At 40.3% G+C, this 26,498-nt stretch overlaps 1 protein-coding gene across 2 annotated transcripts; it reads right to left on the bottom strand.

The window, feature by feature from the left end:
* Window positions 1-252: 252 nt before the first annotated feature.
* LOC100558615 (complement C1s subcomponent) lies at window positions 253-21,430 on the bottom strand. Of its 2 annotated transcripts, none has more exons than XM_003223745.4 (12): window positions 21,247-21,430; window positions 19,584-19,710; window positions 18,159-18,363; window positions 13,337-13,514; window positions 11,139-11,264; window positions 9,416-9,615; window positions 7,393-7,546; window positions 5,837-5,952; window positions 5,065-5,143; window positions 4,119-4,256; window positions 2,930-3,004; window positions 253-1,686 (listed from the first exon to the last, which is right to left on the bottom strand). In XM_003223745.4, the coding sequence occupies exons 2-12, from the start codon at window positions 19,601-19,603 to the stop codon at window positions 905-907; spliced, it is 2,073 nt and encodes a 690-aa protein (XP_003223793.2). In that variant the 5' UTR covers window positions 19,604-19,710; window positions 21,247-21,430; the 3' UTR covers window positions 253-904. The 2 variants fall into 2 exon arrangements, with proteins under 2 accessions (XP_003223793.2, XP_062827870.1); XM_062971800.1 differs by lacking the exon at window positions 21,247-21,430 and adding an exon at window positions 20,317-20,504.
* Window positions 21,431-26,498: the final 5,068 nt, after the last annotated feature.

Here is a 26,498-nt window from a genome sequence, read left to right as displayed (position 1 = left end):
CGATTTCTACTCCTTTTGCTCTCTTAAAAACTATCTGAGGTCTGAATCAAGGTGAAGTTCCTTTGTCTGCCATGCTTTTTCTCCAAAATTTGTCCAGTTCTCCTTTAAAGCTAGAGATGGATTGAAGTTCTGTTACAAGAAATATCAGCTTCTTTTTGGTGGAGCTATCAATAAACAAGATCACGGATCAATAAACAAGAAACATCAAGGGTCTCCTCAGATCTATCTTTCAGCTAAGAACAAGACAGCATCTGTGGTTCTGCATTTAGTGATTTTTAATACAATCGAACAAAATATGTCTTACAAAAATCGTGAATGATTAAAAATGATTTTTTCCCTTTTCTAATAGCTTTTAAACATGTAAGTATATAGAGCCAGGCAGATTTCTCTGACAGCGACAAGGGTTTATTTCAAGGGTATGTTAAAGATATAATCATCAGAGACAAGGAGGTTCTCCTTGTCTCTGATGGACACAAAGCATACAGTTTTTTCCTGTTGCACTTCAGGGACAGTGAGCAAGCATTACAAGGCTTCTCTGGTACTCCAAGAGGCACTCATGCAAATCGAAAACCTCACTTTAGGAAAAACAAACTCACAACCCACTGAAATAGAAGGGGGTGCATTTTGAGTGTGCCCCATTTTGATATTACTTGTGATAGCAATGATGATGGAAAACAGCTTCTCTCGCCATTAGCATCACCCATCAGTAATAATAAAACACTCAGAGCTGTTGACATTTTGCTTTTCGGGAAAAAAGAGAAGAAAACATGCAATGTAAAGCAGCTTGCTGTCATATAAATCTTAGCTCCTAACATCGCTTTAGTGCTCTAGCCCTTAAGAATGAACAAATCAAAACAATCAGTTGGTATCTGGGAAACAAGCTGGGTCCTGGATGTGGATGCAACTACTCTTCTGGTTCTCTTTTTTGGTTCATGGTCTCTACAATCCAATCCACATAGTTTGCTACCTTCGTGTAAAGACCATAAGTGCCACATTTTGGCCCCCAGGAAACTAGGCCGGCAACATAGTAGCGTGTCTCATTATGGGGATCTTGGATAACATATGCCCCACCACTGTCACCTTGACAGCTGTCCTGCTGGCCATCCCCAGCACAAATCATATTATCTGTGAAGACGTAGGTCAACATATCTGCAGGGGGATCCGGTTTCACTCTTCTGCACACATTCATCTCTTGCACTGGGATCTTTGCAGCCTTCAGTTTCACAGATGCTCTTTTGATTTCTGTCTTGCCCCAACCAGCTACAAACCCTAGGGTCCCAATCTGAGGATCATAGTCAGAAGATGTGCCAGGAAGGCAGACTGGGGAAATGGTGGGACCCAGTGTTACGGGTTTCTTCAGTCTCAGCAGAGCAATGTCATTATCAAAGTTAGTCCGGTGTTCTGTTGCAGTTGTCCAGTTGGGATGAATGAACACATCATCCACCTCTAGTGGACTAGCTTCCCTCAATGCATTGGGACCAACTAAGAGCAGGCCAGCATAGACAGTTGGGTTTGGATTTCCATCCAACACATGGGCTGCTGTAACTATCCAGCGGTCTGAAATTAGAGCTCCACCACCTCGTGGACTGTAAAAATAAATCTGCCAAGGGAAGTTTCCTGATTTAGCAAATACACCTCCAAAAATCCGTCCTGTTTCTTCAAGGGGTGTATGGGGAACTCCACAGACTAGAGAAAGAAAAAATAACTTGTAGTGAGACAAGATCCAACAATTTATAATGAGAGTTAAATATTTATATCTAGAAAATAAAGAGAGTGTGCTCTGCAATAGTTTCATAGCAAGGTCCAAGTTTAGGGCAGTGTAAGTTTGGACCAATGTCTGGGCACAAATGGATGTGAATATGTGTGTGTGTATGTGCACATACACTCTTCTCAACATCTCTTTGAATCCCATTTATGTCACCTTGTAATATTCTTTGTGTGCTATTAAAAACTGAGCCTTTAACCTCCCTAAGACCCTATCTCTTCATTACAGTATATATAACTTCAACAACTATGCGCCCTTCAATATGTAGCAGATTACAATTCTCATCCCCTGCTAGTATGGCCAATGCTGCATTCTAAGGCACAAGATAAGAGAACCTTATAGTGCAACAATTAAGCAGAATGTAAGAAATAGTTTTTAAATATATGATGGAGTGGTAGGTATCAGAATGATCAATCGGACAATTGTTTCATTAATTTCAGAACTGGCTAAAATCCCATCCAAAGATTATTAAGTTATGCAGTGAATATGACACTCTGTCCATAGACACCTGGACTGTTTTAAATCCAGAAGAGGTCCATTTCCCCAATAAGTGGCTTCACGTGGCCTTTTCTGGGCTTAAAATATTTGGGAGAGAATGTGATAGAATTCCCCATAACAGTCTTTAAAAGGAGGGGAGGAGGGTTGAATATTTTTTAAATTTGATTTTCAAAAAATATGTGTAGGATTTGTAGGGTTGCCATGTTCCCTGTTTGATCAGGTATTACCCAGCTTCTAGACATGCTACCTGGGGCCTACTTGGACAATCATTTCGCTCAAATTCCAAGCTTTCATTTAAAATAAAGCAAGCCTCTAGCACTTGTAGGAGCAGAATCATGGGGCAGAACGTACAGTACAGTGACAGATAATCCAGCCCCTGACTCTTAAGTGTGCACAGCCAATGAGTAAAGTCTCACATCTAAATACTGATAGGGATAACAGAGTTATAGTAGCCGATAGGTAGTGACATCATTATTTACACTGTTGACCTTGGGTTTCCTATCTTATCAGAAAGAGATAGTCTGCAAACTCCGAAGGTATAAGATATTTGGATGCTCTGGGCTTCTGTTGCTGTGTTTCCACTTTTTCTGGTCTGGAATTCTCTCCCTTAACATTGCAAAGCCTGCAGTGGCCTCTTCCAGTGAGATGCAAAATGAGACATTGTACCTGGGATGCAAACTGGAAGCTCTGTTTTCTCTTCTTCATCTACCCATTTCCCATTGGCTGAACACCGATAGATTCCTTTAGAAATAAAGAAATACAACAATGAGTCACGATATTTCTTGCGTCCGTCAGGGCTCTTCTTCACAGACCTTAAAATGCAGAAGAAACTGAGATAAAAAGGGGGTGGCTAAATGACGTTTGCTGAAAATGTGCACTGGATCACATTAACGTCTAAAAACATGTATTAAAAAGGTGCACTTAAAATCTGATTTTGATCAAAAAATCCACATATTCACATGACTTTATATTTCTGCAATCAAGGAAAACACGTGGCTTCATTTCTCTACACTGGTGTGGACTTCTCCAATGCATGTGCATATTATGAAATCCCAAAACAGCTGATGAGGACTGTAAACAGTTGGAGCCACTGACACACAGGTGGCCAAATGGAAGCACAATTGGAAGGCAATTCCCATGAACTCTCTGCAACCATTATTTTGTTCTCATGTTTATGAACCAAGATAGAGCTTGAATTTTCACAGTGGGCACCAGCATGGCAGGCAAGTTGAGCCCAAAGGGAAATGAAGTTCAAGGAGGCACATGTAAAGGCAGTAGGAGGGTGAAGAGAGATAATGACAAGAAATCTGCTTGTGTGCACATTCATATATGAGGTCCAGCACATCTCAGAAAGTCAATTTTTAAAAATAGTAAACTTCCGGCAGATGTCCACTGTATATCTTGCAGATTTCTAAAATCCACTACAAATGAACAGGTGAGGACACAAGGGGTGCATTTGCTGGGACTGACAGCTCTATGATTGGACTTGCTGTCAGGTATCACGATTTTTGCCCCACTTATTTATCCTGGATTATGAGGCTGTCTGGAAGCACCCTTAGATTTAACCCAGGAAAGCACTTCCTCTCCCTGAAGTACGACTTCATGTGCAGGGTTGCATAAAAAGGATTAATACCACCACCAGATGCTGAATATGCTGTAAATATGCCATGCTGTAAATATGCCATGTTTTGTAAACAAACCCAAAGGTCTCTTGTCTGTAATGGAAGCAACATAGGTGAAACTGCTTTCAGAAGAATACTGAAATGATGTACAAATAGAGAACATCACATTATTCCTATCCCTAATACTGCCCCTGAAAGTCACCAGAAGATGAATGTAAAAGGATGGGACACACCATTTCCATTGCTGTTTAGTGTATAGTAGGGCTCACGGCATTCATAGCGGATAGTGGCTTGGTAATGAGTCTCCTCAGATTCTGTCAGGTAAACGACAGCTCCATTTTCAAGATGATCGGGCATACCACAATCTACAGCTGCAAGGACAAAGTAAAATAGATGTGGGTTAAAATAATGTCCTCTGTCTGTCTCTTATTCAACTTTCATTCAACCAGAGCCTTTCAATTGCTTCTTCCTATGTGTTTTGCATCCTTTACACAATCTTCTAGTTCACTGTTCGATCCCTTTCCAGGTCTAAGTCTAGAACAACATTAATTCTTCCACAAAGAAGCCTGTATCAAGTCATAAAGAAAATAGACTTTTATTGTATCAAGGAGCAGCATTCAAGCTGGTGTGATCCTTGTGGGATATATTTATGCTCTACAAGTCTACAGTCACCACGAAGGAGGTGGTCACAGACCCACACTGATGAGGAAAACTCTACATGTAGATGAAAGCTACCTTAAAGCTTTTACTGCATCTGCTTACACTACTGAAGAAGCAAAATGCATTCTAGGATACATGTATAATGGAAAAGTAGGTTGCCTATTCAGCATACAGCCGTAACTACAAATAACTCCCCCATCTCTCAATCATATTGATACAATAGATGTTGCACTATCCACTAAACCACAAAACTATTGCTAATCACTGGGAAGCACACAAGGTGTTCTGAGACCTGGATGCAGAGAAGGTTAGTGAGTAAATGGGGTGTACTTGGCTCTACCTCTGGTGACCCCTCAGCTTCATTTTAGCAATCACACCTTCTGATCCATAAGCATGAGTAGGCATCGTTACGCCATTTCAAGATTATTTTTTTCTGTTATAGCATTCTCAAGACAACCTGAAAGCATCCTAGGAATCACAGGTGCATCATTATTCACCACTACAAGAAGCAGCACTTACGGACACATCTGCGGTCAGAGTTGCTCCATTTGCCATCGCTTTGACAGCGTGAGCGGAAGGACAAAAGGTTGCCTTTTGGCTGTAAAAAAAATAATTCAGAGATACTGAACTTAATTCTCACTTGAGAAAGGAATCACATCTCCTCCTTTCTCCTTGCCTCGTTCATTAGAGTGATCTCAGGCATTATGTTTGCCATCAGGGACTCAGAATAACGAGTATCAGGAATCAGGCAAGTGAGTATCAGGAATCAGGCAAAGCATCTAATATTTCCAAAGGTAATGTCCCACTACCACTATAAAACCAACCTTTGAGCTTTGCAAGGAGCTTATAGAAGGAGTTATACTTCAGTTGGCCTAGCAAATTGAAAGAGCCAGTCCATAATCCATTTGCCTGGGAAGACAAGTGAAACTACCATCAAGTATGAAGCCTCTCAGTCTGGATAATTTGTCATTGAGGGAGTCTCCCACCTCTATGCCCAATTATTATTCTGTGACATATCCTACTGGCCATCCTCAGCCTGTTTCCAGCTGGCTGAAAGACTGGCCAGTCAAATTGTCAGCTATCTAGGTTTCAGCTCTCAAGATAACTTCCTGGTTTCAGCTTCTGACACTGATGGAGAGGAACCTTCTCTCAGTGTAGGTACCATGGTATAGTACAGCTGGGAAAGAGTTACAACACACCTGCGTGCTTGATGTACTACATCCACGTTCCACTGCCAATAAGAGTCTTAGAAAAATTTAGGGATAGCTTCATTTGGTGAGTGTGGACTTACCATCACAACCTCATGGCCTTCTATACAAGTTACCAATACGGAATCCTTAAAAACATAGCCGTCTCTTATGGGATCCAAAACAGAATTTGGAATAACAGTCGTCGGACAGGGCATTGCTTTGAACAAAGAAAAGGTTTTCAACAATGTGACACAAATTCCGGAAGAGTTTCCTACTTATGTACTTTCATAACCCTTCCACCATACAGAGATACATACACACATGTACACACACACAGGCATCCCTCTACATTTGTGGGTTTGATTTTTGTGGATCTCATTATTCACAGATATGATCAAAAAGATCTCTCTAGATTCCTCTAGTGCAACTTCCTCTGGAGAATGACTGAAAAGTCATGATGGAGGACTTGCAGAGGACATGCTGGAGGTCAGCCCTCCATATTTGCTGGGGTAAGAGGCAGAGGACCTCTGCAAAAGTGAAAAACTAAATACAGGCAGGAACAAAAACAACTATTTAGTGAAGGAATAAGGATGTTGGGATAGGCTGGGCTATGTGACCGGAAGAGAGAAAGCCATTGTTTTGGCCACAGGTGGTAATCACACAGCTCTCTAGATGTTGCTGGGCTCCAATTCCCATAATCTTTTATCGGTCCTTGTCCACCCCCCCCCCCCGCAAACCACACCAGCATTTTAACTTGGATCCTGGTGAGTAGGTAAACCATATAGGAGCCTTTGTGGATCATACATATATACATATGTATATGTATATGTGTGTGTGTGTGTATGTGTATATATATAGAGACACACACACACATGCGTTTCTATTTACAATGTGTTCATGTGCATAGTGTAACGAAGTGTGATTTTTTTTAGTTTACAGATGTCATGTTTAATTGCATTTTAAAAGCGTCAATATTTCAGTTACTCTGCACTCATTAGTTGGTTGCCATGGAGAAGTGGGCGGAGCCAACTGCCATTTTGGTGGAGAAGTGCAGGTTTGAAAAAGAAGCAGTTAGTCTGTGCCCTGATGAGGTACAGTGAAGACTGATCCTCAGTTGAAGGGATCAGGGAGACTCAAATGCTTATTTTTGAGTCAATTTAAAATAAGTTTGGTGACTTATTTTAAGGTAGTCTGTCTCCTGATGAGGAATAGATAATCTGTGATTGTAATTCACAGGGTGACTGTAGTTTAGAGCAGTAAAGAAAGAAGTGACATTTTAAGAAGTTTGAAACACCTCATTCTAGCCTTGCAACTGTTAACCAAAGTGCCTCTAAAGAGGAAGTTACTGTAACCATTAAGCTTTGTGCCAGAATAAACGAGTTATTGTTCTTTTAAACATCTCTCCTCCGCACATAGCAACATTAACTATTATTTGCCACAGTTCATTCCAGCAACAACCACACTTACAGTCATAATTTTATTGGCAAATCTCAACTCAATCCCAACTACTGAAAGGTATCATCTTTTATCCTACACATCTGATTCATGTTCCAACTTTGTTACTTGCAAACTCACGCATGTTTCACTTACCCCCTTCTCGTTCACTAAATGCTGATTTTACTATCCTACATATTTTCCTTATGGGATGTCTACTTACGATCTCCAAAGTAGCGGAGTTTCCAGCCTTTGCCTTGCACTGCATTATCAGTATGAAAGATGATGTCAACAATATTGCTTCTAGTCTTGATTTCTGGAGGCCCGGTGAACATACTGCCACAGTAAGGACCAAAATGTTTATTTCCTGCTGAGATCTGTAAAAAAAAAAACAACCAACAAAAATATTGGACAAATATAGTGGCTAACTACAAATAATGCAGAAAACATTAGAAAGAAAGTAACTTTGTTGATGAGGCCATACACTTGAGGAGCAATTTTATACCAGTACAAAGAAAGCTACCCCAGCATAAATAGGTTGTTGGACTTCTTTTAAATGGTTAATAAAATAAAGTTTAAGAATCTGACACATAGTTATCAATAACCTCTGAGTCAACATTTCTTAGAAAGAACACTGAAAGCCCGAAACATATTTGATCAATTGTTGGGATATAAACTTTTGCTTATTTCATATTCTATACATTCTTTCCTTCCCAGTGGACAAATCTATGATATTTTTTTAATATTTTCTGATGTGGGCATGTCTCGCTTATCCAACCTTTATTCATTCAATGTTCTGGATTATCCAACGTAGTCTGCCTCCTGCCCATATCCACGACTGTTCCTCTAGGCAGCAAGGACTGAACCTTTTACGGATTTAACTTTCAACAATGTTGTTACTGTAAGTTCATTTTATGCAATTCTATCTTTATTTGTAGTCAATTTGTTAGTAGCCAATGTTTTTATAGCCAATGTTTTCAACACATTGCGATGTTTTGGTGCTAAATTCATAAATAGAGTAATTACTACATAACGTTACCATGTATTGAACTTCTTTTTCTGTTGATTTGTTGTAAAACATAATGTTTTGGTGCTTAATTTGTAAAACCATAACGTAATTTGATGTTTAATAGGCTTTTCCTTAATCCCTCATTATCCAACATTTTTGCTTATCCAACGTTCTGCCGCCCTGTTTATGTTGGATAAGAGAAACTCTGCGGTATCTGTTTTTGATGGGGATTGGTTGTATTTGGTTTTTGAAGGATTTCTTTAAAAATTGTATATAAACTTTTTTATATAGGAACAGTTTTGTGCAGCAGCAATAATTTGATCAAAAATGTAAAACAGCACTGAGCTGTTCATTCTTTTTTCAGGCAACTTTTCAGTGGGGTGTCTTGAGATAGTTTTTTTTTGTGCCAGGAGCAACCGGAGTTGCTTCTGGAGTGAGAGAATTGGCCATCTGCAAGGACATTGCCCAGGGGACGCCCGGATGTTTTGATGTTTTACCATCCTTGTGGGAGGCTCTCTCATGTCTCCGCATGGAGCTGGAGCTGAAAGAGGGAGCTCATCCGCGTTCTCCCCGGGTGGGATTTGAACCTGGCAGCTTTCAGGTCAGCAACCCAACCTTCAAGTAATGAGGCTTTTATCCCCTAGGCCATCGGAGGCTCCTCTTGAGATACTGAGAAACCATTTCTGGATGAAAATTTGTGAATATTCATTACATCTCCAATGCAAGGCCAATGCAAAACATGCTGTTGATGGGCAAGGCGCAAGACAGAAACCCTCTCTTCTGATTCCATGGTCAAAAGCTTGTCAGATTACAGCCAAATATCTACCTTACATACTGGAGAACAAACAGGAGCAGAGTGCTGGAAAGACAAGCAAAAGGAAAGGGCTGGTAGTGCAATGGGCCATTGTGCTTGGTTCCTACCATAGGGTGGCCTGTCCTCCATGTGTGCCTTCCAACTAATTGCTTGAAGCATACAGTCAAGACACATTCAAGAACAATTACAGGAAAAAAATGTATTGTTGAAGGCTTTCACGATCAGAATCACTGGGTTGCTGTGAGTCTTTCGGGCTGTATGGCCATGAGGTATACCTCACAACCTCTGAGGATGCCTGCCACAGATGTGGGCGAAACATCAGGAAAGAAAGCTTCTGGAACATGGCCATACAGCCCAAAAGACTCACAGCAACCCAATTATAGGAAAAGTCAGACATCCTCATCTCTCTCTGCTATCACCTACTCGTAAGTCATCAGAACATTTTCCTTCCAAACTAGCTGGCTCCAAATCGAAGTCCTCCTTTCGGATGGTCAAGACTACCCGGTATCCTGGCTCCAAAGCCACACGATAATCACAATGCGAATTCTCCGGATATGCTTCAGGGTAGTTGGGGCTGGTGATTTCGCCAGATAGTTCAGTAAACACATTCCCAGAGCAGTTCACTAGTTTAGGAAAGAGAGAAGCCAGAAAATCAGAAACAAAGTTAGCAGATGATATTTATTTTGGTAATGATACTACTTTAAACCTTAAAGACAGCATCTTTCAGTCTTTGTGTTCAACATCCTCTTCCTACCCCAGGAGGATAACATCAATGTTTTGAGATACAGTAAAGTCTCACTTATCCAACATAAATGGGCCGGCAGAACGTTGGATAAGCAAATGTATTGGATAATAAGGAGGAATTAAGGAAAAGCCTATTAAACATCAAATTAGGTTATGATTTTAGAAATTAAGCACCAAAACATCATGTTATACAACAAATTTGACATAAAAAGTAGTGCAATATGAAATAATGCTATGCAGTAATTACTGTATTTACAAATTTAGCACCAAAATGTCACGATTTATTGAAAACATCGACTACAAAAATGTGTTGGATAATACAGAACATTGGATAAGTGAGACTCTACTGTATATGAACAAAAAAACAAATAGCCATTTTTACCAGTGAGTGCGTGTACGCATATGCACACATAAGCAAGTAAAACATCTCTGCAAATACTAAGTTCTATAATGTCCATTCCTTTCCTGTTATCTGAACATTCAAAACATCATCAGTGTTTGGTTTATGGGGTTTGTTTACAAAGAAATCAAATTTTCCGTGTTTTAATTTTTAAATCTTAAATCTAAAAGGTTTGATAATGGAAGCATTAAATCCACCAGTGCCAATTTGTAGAAAGTAGACATATGTCAATCACTTCTGAAATAAGCCAAAATTTTTTAAAAATGAAAACTGTACCAGATCATGCTGTTCAATTGCATTTTCTGACTCCTTTTATCAACAGGAGCAGCTAAATAAACTAGGAAGCCTCCATCTCTAGTTTGTTGAGTTTTACATCTGGACCAGGACCACCAGCCAAAACAGAATTATAATTCAAGACCAAACTCTGGCTCGTGTTTCTGTCATAAGAAAAGGCCAAAGATTCTCGTTTGGACTTAGCAAGCAACCCAAAGCAAAGTTTATTTTATGCATTGTTTTAGATACCTTGTGCCATATGTAAGCCGCCCCAAGTCCCTTCGGGAGATGAAGGCGGGGTACAAAAATAAAGTTGTTGTTGTTGTTATTGTTATTGTTGCTGTTGCTATTGTTGTTGTTATTATTATTATTATTATTGGCTTATTTAACCACTCACACAGGCAGAAAGAGCCAAGTAGGAATGACTGAGCCACTTGCTCATTTCTGATAAGCCAGAATTAGAAAGAACCAAGTCATTCAACAGTTTTTCATGAAAGCTTCTCCCTTGCTTAAAGAGGAACATGGGTTGAGAATGTGTAAGAATATTTGTCATGTGATTTATTTAATTTAATCTATCTCTGCTTCTGAGTAGCCAGAACTCCCCTCAATGTATCTGCTTCTAAAGATTTTCACTTTTCCAAAGTGGAATGAGAAAGTTCTTCCCAGCTTAGACATTAGCAAGGAACATAAAGAGTGCTATTACTGGGAAAATATGAATCGGTCTCTTACCTCCACATGTCTTTTGATCCTCATGCAAGAAATATTCAGCTGGACAAGAGCAAAAGTAGCCACCAATGTAGTTATTACAGTAATGACTGCAGGGCTCTTCTACAAAATCTGTGCACTCATTCATATCTGTAAGAAATGTACAGTGGGGAATAAATAACAAAAGATGATGGGGTACAACCACCCAACCCCACCAATGCTGCACTTCTTACGGTTTGTTCAGTAGAGGTTTATAAGATATTGTACACAGACAGCATTTGTCTTGCCCCCAGTGGTATATGTTCACTGCGCCTGACTATTAGCTATTGCCTGAGTATATTTTAATGTATTTTATGTTTTATGATTTTATGTTTATATGTTTTAAATGTATTTATGTGATTGTATTTTATTGTATTGCTGGGCTTGGTCCTCATGTGAGCCGCCCTGAGTCCCTTCGGGGAGATGGGGAGGGATATAAGAATAGTTATTATTATTATTATTATTATTATTATTATTATTATTATTATTATTATTACTATTATTATTATTATTATTATTATTATTATTATTATTATTATTATTAGAAACACAATAAGATGAGTCCACAGCAGACACTTTGCTGGCTGTTGTATTGGATCACACGCCAGACACTTCCCAAGTGTCTAGGACTGTGTGATGTATCAGCAAATAATGCGTGCAAATCCCAGTAAGGTGGCCTTCTGCAGCTGGCAGATGGTAATTTTGTTAGTGCCAATTGTGTTTAAGTGCAGGCCAAGGTCTTTAGGCACTGCACCCAGTGTGCCGATCACCACTGGGACCACCTTAACTGGCTTGTGCCAGAGTCTTTGTAATTTGATCTTTAAATCCTCATATCGTGTCAGCTTTTCCAGTTGTTTCTCGTCAATCCTGCTGTGCCCTGGGATTGCAACATCGACAATCCATACTTTGTTTTTTAACACGATCGTGAGTACAGGCGTATTGTGCTCCAAAACTCTGTCTGTCTGAATTTGGAAGTCCCAGAGTAGCTTGACATGTTCATTCTCTGTAACCCTTTTAGGCTTGTGATCCCACCAGTTCTTTGTTGCAGGCAAATGTTATTTGTGGCACAAGGTCCAATGAATCATCTGAGCAATGGTGTTATGCCTCTGCTTGTAGTCTGCAATCTTCTTGCAGCAGCTGAGGATGTGATCTATTGTTTCAACTGCTTCCTTGCAGAGTCTGCATTTGGGATCTGTCATCGACATTTCAATTTTGGCTTTGATGGCATTGGTCCTAATGGCTTGTTCTTGGGCTGTCAGAATCAGGCCCTCCGTCTCCTTTTTCAAAGTTCCATTTGTGAGCCACAGCCATGTTTTTTCTTTGTCAATTTGGCTCTCAATTTTTCCCAGGAACTGCCCATGGAGAGCCTTCTTTTGCCAGATTATTATTTATTATTATTATTATTATTATTATTATTATTATTATTATTATTATTATTATTATGCTGACAATGACAGGGCAGGTACATCATTGGTGGTAGAAGCATAACTAGTGCTACCTTTTTGGTAACAGACAGACAGAGACAAACATGCGAAGAGAGAAAGTTCTTTGCTATATGTCTTCAAAATGAAAAATGACAAATTCCTTCCAAATCATATGCCTTATCCTACTTAAGAGCCTTGGTCACTCTCCCCGTGGGTTGCTTTGCTATCTGGAGAACAAGGTAACAGACAGACAGAGGCAAACATGCGAAGAGAGAAAGTACCTTGCTATACTTCTTCAAATTGTTATCTGGAGAACAATTACTATCTTCTATCTTACGGTTAGTTTATCTACTTCATCTTAAACACACACATAAAGCCATTCAACAACCCCTCTTATGTGCTTTTTCGCACAATTTGTTCCCTGAATGAAAGGGAGAGTGAGTTAGGCTGTCCCTTTAGAAGTGGGTTCAACTTTCGGTGAATTAAGTCAAAGGAGTGCTCTGAGTGCAAGGGGCACCAATTCTATTTTTTATTTTAGAAAATCAGTTTAATTGATATAATGATGATATGTCCTTTCCCACACCTTGCCATCTATGGGCACCATTGAAGAAATACTGTGGTGTTTTCAGCATCTATATAACTGGGCATTTCAGATCACATGTGACAAATCCTCAAGAGCACTAACAATTCTGGCCTTTTCCTGGTCCCACATCATAGGTAAACACTGGAAGAAAAAAGAAATATCCATCAAGGGCTTACCCACTGCAGTGTAATAAGCAGCAAACCCAGTGAATCTTTCTTCATTGGAAAAGTCAGACTGAAAGGTAATAGTCAAGGTATTATAGGGGATATGAAATTCCTCCAGGATATGAGAGCCACGGTAGTGTTTTGTCTTCTGACCACAAAGCTGGCCCTCAACATGGCTACCAGACATGATCTGAAAGAGGCAGACAGACAGATGTTGGTCTCTGCAATTGAAATATGTCATAATTGGTTGTTAGCATTATATCTAAGTGGAACAACAGAAATCCATATACCTTATATACTCGAGTATAACCTGACCCAAATATAAGCCGAAGCACCTAATTTTATCACAAAAAACTCAAAAAACTTATTGACTCAAGCATAAGCCAAGGATGGGAAATGCAGCAGCTACTGGTAAATTTCAAAATAAAAATAGATACCAATAAAAGTACAGTAGAGTCTCACTTATCCAACACTTGCTTATCCAACGTTCTGGATTATCCAACGCATTTTTGTAGTCAGTGTTTTCAATACATATTTTGGTGCTAAATTCGTAAATACAGTAATTACTACAAAGCATTACTGCATATTGAACTACTTTTTCTGCCAAATTTGTAGTATAACCTGATGTTTTGGTGGTTAATTTGTAAAATCATAACCTAGTTTGATGTTTAATAGGCTTTTCCTTAATGCCTCCTTATTATCCAACATATTCACTTATCCAACATTCTGCCGGCCCGTTTATGTTGGATAAGTGAGACTCTACTGTTTATTGAGGCATCAGTAGGTTAAATATTTTTGAATATTTACCATATTTCAAAGAAAAACAGTAAACTAGCTCTGTAAGCGGAAAAGCAGGGTCAACAAAAACAATACAGTATCAACAATAACTTTATAATAATAAGAACAATAATTAAACTTCATTTGTATCCTGCCGTATCTCCCTATGGGGACTCAGGCCGGCTTCCAACATAGTAACAGGCAAACATTCAATGCCTATATAAACAATGCAGAGCTAGATATAGATCTATCATTATATATACTAATTTCACATATGCATTTCCCCTAAAACGTTTGTAAATCTTCTCTCTCTATATATATGTGTGTGTGCATTTCCCTCCTGCTATATTTGCAAGCCCGATAAATCTATTCATATCTGGACATGTCTATATATGTTTGTGCATTTCCACCCTGTAATATTTGCAAGCCCAATATATTCATATCTATCTATCTAGACATCTCTCTATATATAGATAATTATATCTATATAGGATATGCAGAGACTTGCAAACATGTGAGAGGAAAATTCATATATAAAAATAATGTATACATATAGATGTAAAAATACAGGTACATGGAAATCTCAAGATATTATATGTATATAGGATTTGCAAAAACCTGTAAACATATGAGGGGAAAATTCATATATAGATAGATAGAGATATATAGGTACATAGGGATTGCAAAGGCTTGCAAGGGGAAATGCCTATATATCTGTAGGAGAGATTAACACATATTTCAGGGAAAATGCTTTTATAAGAGAAATGGATATACAGTAGAGTCTCACTTATCCAAGCCTCACTTATCCAAGTTTCTGGATTATCCAAGCCATTTTTGTAGTAAATGTTTTCAATATATCGTGATATTTTGGTGCTAAATTTGTAAATACAGTAATTACAACATCCCATTACTGTGTATTGAACTGCTTTTTCTGCCAAATTTGTTGTAAAACATGATGTCTTGGTGCTTAATTTGTAAAATCATAACCTAATTTGATGTTTAATAGGCTTTTCCTTAATCCCTCCTTATTATCCAAGATAGTCACTTAGCCAAGCTTCTGCAGGCCCGTTTAGATTGGATAAGTGAGACTCTACTGTATATATATTTTCTTCTTCCTGACTTGCAAGGCCTCTCTCCCACTCCTTTCCCTTTTCAAAACATTCTCTTGGTTAAGAGCGAGGGAGGCTTTAGAAAAGTAAACACACTGATAAGGGAAAAAATATATATTGCAAGCAGTGGCCTCCAGGCTCCACTGCCGGCTTGACCTTAACCCCATTAAAAGCCAAGGGAGGCTTTTACACCTCAAAAAAAAAGGACTGAAAAACTTGGCTTATCTTCAAGTATATATAGTACATGAAATTAGATCCAAATTAGTCATACTTTGAATTGGCCCATTGGAAACTATGGACTTTAAATAATCAAGACTACTCGGATCTACTGTGTTTGTGACTCAATCCAGATCCAAACTAGAATACCCTCTGCATTTTAGGGTATTATCATCCCACCTCAGTTTTATGCACAGAGCTCTAAGAAGCACCTCAATGCCTCTTTTAACTTGGCAAATTAGGAAGAGATCATGGTCAAGAAGGGTAAGACATGGGCAGCCTTCTTGTGAGGTCGACCATCTTGGGCCATTTATAAGGCCTCAGTACTGGTGAAGGGTACTGTTGATGCCCACAGTCAGATCTCCTTTCTTATCTGTTCATTTAATTTCATAAAAGAAATTATCTCCATCAGCAATGGACCTTACAGCAATGTTGGGTGCTTTATATCCTTTCCCTGTCTTTTCTATACTTGGCTGCAGCAGATATCCGACCCCTTCAGCCATCACTCTCCAATAATATCTCCAAAGGAAGCACAGTCCCCATCTACACTGCCATATAATGCACTTCAGTGCAGTGGCTTCAGTGAAATGCAAGGAAGCTATCAAAGAGTCCTACTGACTTGCAAAAGAGGAAAGGGGCGGGGGGAGAATCCAGTGGATTGTACTGAAGGGACACAAGGGGCCTGATTTAATTTGATTCAATTTGATTAATAAATAGCAATAGATTGATCAGGAAAATAGCTTTAGTGTCTTAGAAATCAACTGGAGGTAGCTTTAGTGTCTTTGAAAGTATGTAACACAAACAGCAGTTGAAAGGAGGGTTTGCCACAAACACCAAATGACAGCAATAAACAGACCATCACTTCCTTAGAGGTGCAAGTGGAGGGTCTGGGAATACAACTGCTTTAGATGTAAGGGTTGGAAATGTCATTTTGATGTAGTTTGATTTTGATTGATTGGGCCACACTGAGGCTTCAAAGGGTCCAGATGGTAAAAAAGGTAAAGGTTTTCCCCTGACGTTAAGTCCAGTCATGTCTGACTCTGGGGGTTGGTGGTCATCTCCATTTCTAGGCCGAAGAGCCGGCATTGTCCGTAGACACCTCCAAGATCATGTGGTCGGCATGACTGCATGGAGTGCCGTTACCTTCCTGCCAGAGTGGTACCTATTGATCTACTCACATTTGCATGTTTTCAAACTGCTAGGTTGGCAGGAGCTGGAGCTAACAGTGGGCGCTCATTCCGCTCCCGGGATTTGAACCTGGAACCTTTTGGTCTGGAAGTTCAGCAGCTCAGCGCTTTAACGCACTTCGCCACCGGGGCTCCTCGATATTATCAATATTATCAATATTATATTGATAATATTGGTTATAATCGGACATTTGTCTTGAACTGTTTTGATAAACGTTTCATCAAAAGCACCATGCATGAGAAAAGACCAGATTAAAGGACAAAGAGCTGAGAACAGCAAAACACAGAGGTGTGAAATTTCCCTGGAAAATGTATAAAAACCTAACGGAGGTTGCATCCCGTGTGACATTCTCTCTCTCCATGCTGCCCGACAGTACCTTTGTTTTGCAAAATAAACAGTCTGTTCATACTCATCTCCTCTCCTCAGAATCCATTATTGGGGAAACAGGTTTCTGAGGCTCAAAAGGGAGCCTAGCCTCAACAGTACTATACACAGCAGTGGTTCTCAACCTGTGAGTCCCCAGGTGTTTTGATCTACAATTCTCAGAAATCCCAGCCAGTTTACCTGCTGTTAGGATTTCTGGGAGGTGAAGGCCAAAACATCTGGGGAACCACCGATATATAGTATTAATGAAAGAAGGTTTGGACACTGAATCTCAATGTGATGTGATAGTTCTGGCATTTGGACTTTTTCGTAAAGTATCATTTAGCGGGGAAAGTATGAATGCAGAGCAGGCTTATAGTTCGAGAATATTTAGCAGCGAAAAGTAAGGGGCAATATTGTAGAACAGACAGACCATAAATACAAGGAGCTTCGTATGTCACTCAGGCTGAAATCCTAGACAGACTGAGAGAACAAGTCCCATCAAACATGAATAGGCTTCATAAACCTGTATAGAAATGTTCCGTTTCTTTTTAGTGAACAATTTTGTGGGATACTGTCTGCATGTTCTTTCATATCTTTTCAATACACACCCCTGTCTCATGAGAGCTTAACATTGTGGAGCGGCTTGAAATTAAAACAAAAACTAGCAGGGTGTTTCTGTGGCTAATTTTTGATGTAAAAAAAAAGTGAAATATCCACAGAGCAAATAAATATATTACACAATTACAAGAAGATTCCTAGCATGCATCATCTAAATATATTAAATGGTATCAACATTACACCTGATGTTATACAGTTTTGAAATGTCAAATGCTTTTCTTTATATTTTACACTGCCATTTTTGAGTAGAGCTAAGACAAAGAGTCATAGCTAGACATTACTTTTTTAAAAAATAATAATTATTATGCCATTATCCATATCACAAGCAAAACCAAGGTGAAAGTAGACAATGGAAACAAATATGTGGCCAATGACTTTTAGCTTTATTTGAAAAACAAACAAACCTGTCAGCTACATCAGGACCTTTGAATGTAACCAGAAGAGTACAATTTGCAATTTCTCCATGGTGCTCCTAAGCAGCATGACACATCTTTGTCCAGCAAATATTCTAATTGTTCCGTTCTCCCCGATCCCACCAGTGAAAACTCATGGCCCTTTACCTTCACAAAATCATACTCGCAGTTTTGAGATGGCTCTATATCCAGGTGGCTGAAGTAAAGGTGAATACCATAACCTGGAGGAACGTTTATTTCCCAGGACTCTAAAGCATTGTTGGGATATGCCTGAGGATAGTTTGGTGAGAGGATCTCTCCATACATGGAGGATGCTTCAGTGCAAGCCAGGAAGTACCATGCGATGAAGCTCCTAGAGAGAGAAAAGAAAATTGAGTTGTTTGCCACTTCTACACTCAGCCCTTGTCTGTCCGTGCTCCAAGAGGCCAGAAGAGTCTACAACCTCAACACATTGGCAAATTTTGCCAACGCAGCTAGCATGGAACCCGCCGGATCTCATCACATGACACACAGCTACTTCTGGTGTTGCTCTGTGCTGGCTGCAATGATGAAGTCTTCTACAAGGTGAACTCTGACCATGGGAGTCTACTCATGTCCAGATTAGAAATGTTGAGGACAGTGCGGGAGCAAGCCGGAAAGATACGTTTTGTTCAGCAAGCAGGCAATGTGCAGTGCTGAGCGATAGATTCGCCCCGTGCCCCACGATTTGTCCTGCTGCCCCTCAGATTCCCTGCATCAAAGGTCTCCATGTGATGAGATCTGTATCACAACTTGGTTTCTCAACCTTAAATTGTACTGCTACCAACCAATCTGTTGGATTATGGTTGTATGTGTATGAAATGTAAATCAAGTGTTTTCTGCTGTTAGGCAAGAGTGTGTGTTTCAGTAATGAAACCGTTAACAGCAGGCTAGTTTTGACTGACAGCCTGTTGTGATTGCTATGACCTATCAGGCATGGTTTCCGGTTTTGTAGGTTGGGAACTTCCTTCGTACTGAGGAATGTGCTTTCTTATCTCTGTGTGTGTTGAGCTGTGCTAGCTGAGCGAAGAGGCTATAGAAGAATGCCAGCTCAGAGCGATGGCTTTTGCTGTGCTTTGTAAATATGTATTATAGATATTGAATAAATGTTTGGACTTCAGACTACAGATGTGTTTGAGTCTGACATTGAAGAGGAATTGGTGAGGCAGACGATTGCAACCAATTCATCAGGGTGCTGGAGAAGATGATTGATTGGAGTTTGAAGAAACCCACCACCCGGCACGCACCCTGACACTCACGCTGGCACAATCCTCTACTGTCTCATGATGTGCAAAAATATACCTGTAGTTTGTTTCTAAATGCTTCAGAACTGAAAGAACAGAGAGAAGTTTCAATTTCTGAGACAAGCATCTGAGGAGCACCTGAAAATTTCTGAGAGCTATCTAACATCATGTTTAAACGGGAGCAAAGAGGGATTGTTGTTAAGCAAAATCATTTTGGTAAAAAAAAATTGGGCAAGTCCTAGGTGAGAGAAGGGATGGGTGCCTTGGCTTGCGACACTCGTGAAGTATGCCATGGCCTTGAATAACTTACCAGATCTGTAAACTCTCCATCTCAACTTCTTTCTCAAAACTAGAAAGGTAGAACTTCAGATTTCAACAAACACAAGATACTACTGAGCCATTTGTTCCTTTTTCCCCACTCTTCTTCTGAAATAGCCCTGGTTGGGAGACAGGAAAATGGAATTAAATCCCCGTTCACAGAGAACTAAGGTAGTAAAGACTCTAGGACAGGCATGGGCAAACTAAGGCCCGGGGACCAGATGCAGCCCCCTGGATGCTTACCTCAGGCCCTCCTCATTTCCCCTGTCTTCTCAGCATAAGGACAAGATAGCCTGCCACATCCTGTGTGTAGGAAGGCACACAGCAACTGGGAGCCTCTGGAACACTCTCAGCCAGGGCTGGCCCAAGGTAATTTTCAAATATAGGTGAACAGAATTTTGGCGCCCCCCCCCCCCCGCCCGCAAACCAATCACTGAAAAATAAGTGTTGGATAAGCAAACATGTTGGATAATAAGGAGGGATTAAGGAAAAGCCTAAATAAAGAACAACACTCTGAAAACAGGGGAAATTCAGACAGGAAACAATCAGGGACAGCTAACACCTCTCAACCAAGGATGCCTCCAGGTAGCAACAGCCAGGCTTTGCAGCTGCAAGGCACCTCAATGCTAATCAAGCTGGCAAACTGCAACATTCACACTTGCTTCAAACAGAAAAGAGTTCTTTCTCCCACCCTGGACCTCCACAGATATATAAACCCCACTTACCTAGCTTCCAACAGACCTCAGAACCTCTGAGGATGCCTGCCATAGATGTGGGTGAAACATCAGGAGAAAATGCTTCTGGAACATGGTCAGGCAGCCCGGAGACCTGGTCTCAAGGAAAGGGCAAGAAGAAAGGCGTTCTCCGCTTTGGGGAGCAGAGAAGCCGCCACCTTCTTCCTTGCGGAGGCAGGCACAGCGGCAGAGGCAAGAGTTGCCTCAATGGCGCCCCCTACAGGATGGCACCACAGGCAACTGCCTAGTTTGCCTTATGGTTGAACCGCCCCTGCTCTCAGCCACCACATATCTCACCCTCCTCCCAGCACAATGCCAAGAAGACAGCCCAAAGATCGGGGGAGAAGGATCGGCGAGGAGGATCAGGGCAGTTGTCGAATGTCTAGTCTTCCTCCCGGCATAAGGTGAGCAGCCCCATGCTAATGTCAGGACAACCTGAAGATGACCTAGGCCCTGCCCTGCCCCGCCCCCTCCCAGCCCCACCCTCTCACAGGCCCTTTCCCTCCCGGACCATTCCTCTTGGTCGGGCCCACAATGTGGCACTAAAGCAAAAAAAGTTTGCCTGTGCCTGCTCTAGCACAACGGTTCACAACACTACTCTAGGATTTAAGAAGGAAAATGAGTTCCAAAGCAGCATTCTGTACCATATGTGCACAAAGCAGCAGGGAACACTTGGGCACAAGGTCAGGCACTAAGCAAGATGTGGGGCCAAGAAGACCAATTGCCACAGGTAGTTACACTTCTACAGAACATGGTACAATGGTGACAAATGTGTTGTCGAATGCTTCCACTCCCTCAAAGCACACTATTTTAGGGAAAGCACTACTTTCCCCAATGTAAAAGGGTGGATTCCATAACAGGACGCATTTAACCCATATTCCAATATCCAGAAATATCATTCATTTTTTGAGAAAGCTTTACCTTTTACCCCTTTTATCTCCGGCTGATTCTGTCTCCTCCTGCCTCTTCTATTTCCCTCTTCTCATTTCCCTACAACGCATACTGTCCACAGGCAGTTGATATGCCTGTTCAGCATTGAAGAACTCTGCTCCCCTCTGCTGCTTGGCAGTGGCATCCTTCACTCTGCTGTATTGCTAAACAATATCAAAAGCGAAAGCAGTGTTCAGATAATTTAGTTGCACAATCCCTATTTTGGCAGGGCGAAGTTTGGATTCTTTTTTTTCTTTTTTTAAATCCCCCAGAGAGGTCAGATGACTTCTGAGAAGAGAACTGAGGGAAATTCCAAGTTCCTGTTGAAAAACAAAGTTATAATATTAAGCAACCACACTGGAGAAATGCCTTAAAATCACTGACTTCCACATCTGTTGACTGTCCAATTTAGATTTCAATTCTCTCAGTCTCTCTCTCTCACACACACACAGAGAATATTTCATTCCCAAACAACTTTCTAGAGAGACAGAATAATACTAAAATAAGTTTATTCTTATATGGAGAAGAAACAGATGTCTTTTCATCTTTACAAAATAAGACCAAAGGGTAAAGCAATGCAAGCGATGGCTGAAGATGTGTCAACACAATCTTTAAGCAAAATGAGGGAGTGGGAAGTCTGAATGGCTGTCAGAACTGTATTAAATGTTTTGCATTTTTCTGTATATTTATGCTTGTACCTTTTGAAGCAAACTGCTTGTACTTGCATCCTTTTTGGCCAAATCGCAATAAACCTCTGTGGCTTGTCTTCAACCTGGTGAGTTTGTTTCTCTGTTCTGGCCTATCTGGTTTAGCTCACACTTACCAAGCACAGTGGTTCTAAGTAAATCACTACAAGCAGAATCCCACAGGAATGTTTTGTTTAGGGGGGGGAGGTATTCCTCACCTTCTGGCTGAGTTATGGCAAATGCTTTTGCATTCTGGCTGATCCAGTTTAATCCCTGTGTACATTTGCCTCTATAATTTGCATTTGGGTTACTTCCAGTGGCATGGTTAGTCACAGGAGGGATTCAGCATTCTGACTTGAATCAAGCATTTCTGGTGAATTTTTTAATCACAGTTTCCTATGTGGATTCGCTTCAGAACTCACATGGGGAGGGAGGTATTTTCTGGACACCCCCAACCTTGTGCTGGCTTCAAACTGGATTTTACTGCTGTGTAGATGACAAGTCTTCCCTCCTCCTGAAGTGCTTACAAAATGTATTTTTGATCACATGTGTCAAAGTCAAGGCCCACAGGCTAAATCTGACCCACCATGCCATTTTATGTCTCTTTAGCTGATGGACTATAACTCCTGCATTACTCATTAGACATCATGGCTAGAGCTGATGAGAGTTGCGACATCTGGAAGGCTGCAGTTTGTTCTGCTTGGTTAGAATGGTGGGGTTTGAATTTAGATACAAGACTTATAGATATGTCTGACTTTAAAATGTCCTTTAACCCTTCCCCAACCTTAGAGTCACAAGTGCTTTTGGGTTGCAATTCCCAACAGATTGGTGGATAATCAGAAGTGATGAGAGGTGTCATTCAACTGCAACTGAGTTGCACCAGCCTGTCCGCCCAAGCTCAGAATCTGTTTACTACTCAGGCTATTGGTGGTTTGTTAGATGGTTGTTATATCTTGGTTGTTTTACACTGTTTTATGATGTTTTATTAATTTTAATGTTATATTTTAACTATTTTGTTCAGGCTTGTCCCCATGTAAACCACCCCAAGTCTCCTCGGGAAGATGGAGGTGGGATACAAAAATAAAGTTGTTGTTGTTGTTGTTGTTATTCAACCTAATTGATTAAATACTAGAGTACTGGTCACTATGTAAAAAAAAACATTATAGCTGGTCCTCGACATCCATGGATTTACTTACTATTGATTTAATGGCCATTTGAAGGCAATCCTAAGGCTGATGTGGCCCTCCATGAAAATGAGTTTGATACCACTGCACTAGTATGACCGCAGACTACCAGGATTTCAGAACATTCATTCTCCAGGAATCACGTCTACAGCATTGACTAAAAAAAATTTACCCACCTCCCCAAGCCACATCCAGACTTTCTCTCAACACATTCCAGTTTGTCACTATCTTTGTTGAATTTTAGGTGAGGTCTAACCAGAGAAGGATAGATGACACCATTACTGCCCTCAGTCTAGACCAGGGCTTGCCAAAGGGTGCTCCGCGGAGTCCTTGGGACTCCATGAGTGATTGTGAGGGGCTCCTCTTCCTGCTCCCGGACTGGCATAAGTGCGAACGGTGGCAGTGCCATGCTACTTCCCTCCTCCCCCTCCCCCAATTGTTAGCGCTAAACTTTCATTGAAATAGGACTATGGCTTAAGATGGGCTCCCTAAGATCTGAGTCATCTGCCATCAACCACTGCTCAAAGGGAGATAACAACAGTTGTGAGCTTACTCTCGAAGAAGATAATGCAAATTCCTTGCGCTTGAACTCGGAAAATACTGCACATATTCCTGCTTCAGTCTACAATGCCTAGTGAAAAGGTACTAAAAGGAAGTAAAAAACAGAAGTACTGCTATTCATATTTGGACATGACACCAAACTGGGAGGGATAGCCAACACTCCAGAAGAAAGGAGCAGAATTCAAAACGATCTTGACAGACTAGAGAGATGGGCCGAAACTAACAAAATGAAGTTCAACAGGGACAAATGCAAGATACTTCACTTCGGCAGAAAAAATGGAAATCAAAGATACAGAATGGGGGACACCTGGCTAGACAGCAGTACATGTGAAAAAGATCTTGGAGTCCTTGTGGACAACAAGTTAAACATGAGCCAGCAATGTGATGCGGCTGCTAAGAAAGCCAACGGGATTTTGGCCTGCATCAATAGGGGAATAGCGTCTAGATCCAGGGAAGTCATGCTCCCCCTCTATTCTGCCTTGGTCAGACCACACCTGGAATACTGTGTCCAATTTTGGGCACCACAGTTGAAGGGAGATGTTGACAAGCTGGAGAGCGTCCAGAGGAGGGCAACTAAAATGATCAAAGGTCTGGAGAACAAGCCCTATGAGGAGAGGCTTAAAGAACTGGGCATGTTTAGCCTGCAGAAGAGAAGGCTGAGAGGAGACATGATAGCCATGTACAAATATGTGAGGGGAAGCCATAGGGAGGAGGGAGCAAGCTTGTTTTCTGCTGCCCTGCAGACTAGGACACGGAACAATGGCTTCAAACTACAGGAAAGGAGATTCCACCTGAACATCAGGAAGAACTTCCTCACTGTGAGGGCTGTTCGGCAGTGGAACTCTCTCCCCCAGACTGTGGTGGAGGCTCCTTCTTTGGAGGCTTTTAAACAGAGGCTGGATGGCCATCTGTCGGGGGTGCTTTGAATGCGATTTCCTGCTTCTTGGCAGGGGTTGGACTAGATGGCCCATGAGGTCTCTTCCAACTCTACTATTCTATGATTCTATGATTCACTGTTTGCTGATGGATATCCAGTGTGTGATATGAAACAAAATTTTGCCCAATACTTCTATGTTCCCTGATAAGTTTCGACTACATTTCAAAACTTATCCTGACTTTACAAATAAAACTGCAGACTATTTCAAAAGAAAAAGCAATGAACTCCATGCAGTTCAGACAAAATTTGAATCTCATGCAAAGACAAATAACAAGAAAGCACTGAGAGCATTGAACTTGGTTAGTCATGACCTGGTTCTTGCCGGTAAACCTCACACCCTTACTGAAACTCTTATAAAACTACTACTATTAGTGAAGTTAGTGAAGTGTATGGTGGACAACAAAACCCCATCACAATAAACAAGAGAGAATTGGTATTATATTTAATTAGTAAAAATCTTTTAAAAATTGCCCTAAAATGGCTTAGGATCTAAAAACCAGATTTTTTGTAGCAGTGATTTAAAACCATGAGTGAATGCAAGAAGCACTTAACTAAAATTTTAACTGTGCTAATGAAAAAGCAAATTTAATAGATATGGGCAACATAATTAAAATTTTAACCCTGATCACTTTTGTAGAACTTGGGCCAGTACTGTATTTCCTTGATTCTAAGACCCACTCCCTCACTCCCATATAAACATCCCTAAAAATAGGATGGTCTTAGACCTGCTGGAGAGACATATATATACAGTATATATATATTCCTTTGGTGGTACTGAAATTAGTGTCTTATAATCATAGAATCAATGAAATATGGTACTTTGTGAGTGGGGATGAAGATAATGTTCCAAGAGGATGAAGGAATTTATAGAGAGATTACAGCGCTTCCTCCGAGTCTGCTAGAGGCAAAAAAAGCTCATAGAAGTAGAATGAGACTCACATTCAAATTACTAGCAATTACGAAAAGAATGGAAAAATCTAATTTTAAACTATTTCTTTAAAACGGAACAAAAATACTTAAGTCATTATTAGACAATTAGTTTTAATGATGCTAGAAAATCAATCATGGCAATTTCATTCAGCTGCTGGTTCCAAGTAAATAGCCATGCAAGTCACATTTAACTTGAGTGACCATTAATTGTTGCAGCAACTACACTACACTTTCAGTTAACTGAAACTCAAGCAACTGACAGTTTAAGAAAATTAAAATTGCATAAAGTTCTTAAAATTTTGTTACCTAAAGTTATCTTTATTTGTCTTAATTTGCTTTCAATTACACTACATAACATTTGAAGCATTTTCTGTTCCTGGTTTGAAATTGTTATTTCCTGTTTAATGGTGTGGTACTTACTTTGAAAGTAGTTGTTCAAAAGCTTCATTTTTGTGGCTGCCACAAACTATGCTGAGTTGGTTGAGATGGTATGAGATATTTATTGAAAAATTATAGCAAAATGTGCTGGAGGATGTCCCACAAAAACTAAGTTTTTGCAGTTTAATCAACTTTTCCCATGTTTTAATGATAGAACCAATTAGGAAATGACATTTATAACCCAGGAACAAAAATCGTGCTATCTAGTATTACTGCACTTCAATATTAATATCGTTAAATTTATTTTTGATAGTAGCTCTCAATCAACTATGCACTACATTTATCTGGCATCTACCAATCTGCATGGGTGCTAGTTAACTGAGATCTTATCATATTTTGAATTCTCAGCTTCTATTTATTAATTACAGCAACAGGTTTAATAATATCCTAGAAAGCATACTATAGATTTTATTCAAATCTTCCCCTTCCAAGTTTCAGCTTTAGGGTGGGAGTGGGAGGAATAGTTTAAGTACAGCCATGATATTGTTTGTTGGAAATGCTGCTCAA

Source organism: Anolis carolinensis, chromosome 2 (assembly GCF_035594765.1).
Source record: "Anolis carolinensis isolate JA03-04 chromosome 2, rAnoCar3.1.pri, whole genome shotgun sequence".
Classification (NCBI taxonomy): Eukaryota; Metazoa; Chordata; class Lepidosauria; order Squamata; family Dactyloidae; genus Anolis; species Anolis carolinensis.
This window is presented reverse-complemented; position numbering and strand designations above follow the sequence as displayed.

Bases quoted from the DNA above. Each gene is read 5' to 3' on its own strand.
- LOC100558615 (XM_003223745.4), bottom strand. From the start codon at position 19,603: ATGGAGAGTTTACAGATCTG. The intron at 7,547-9,415 runs GTAGGTGATAGC...TTTTTTTTACAG, and splicing joins AATGTTCTGATGACTTACGA to ATCTCAGCAGGAAATAAACA. The intron at 5,144-5,836 runs GTAAGTCCACAC...TTTTTTTTACAG, and splicing joins AAGGCCATGAGGTTGTGATG to CCAAAAGGCAACCTTTTGTC.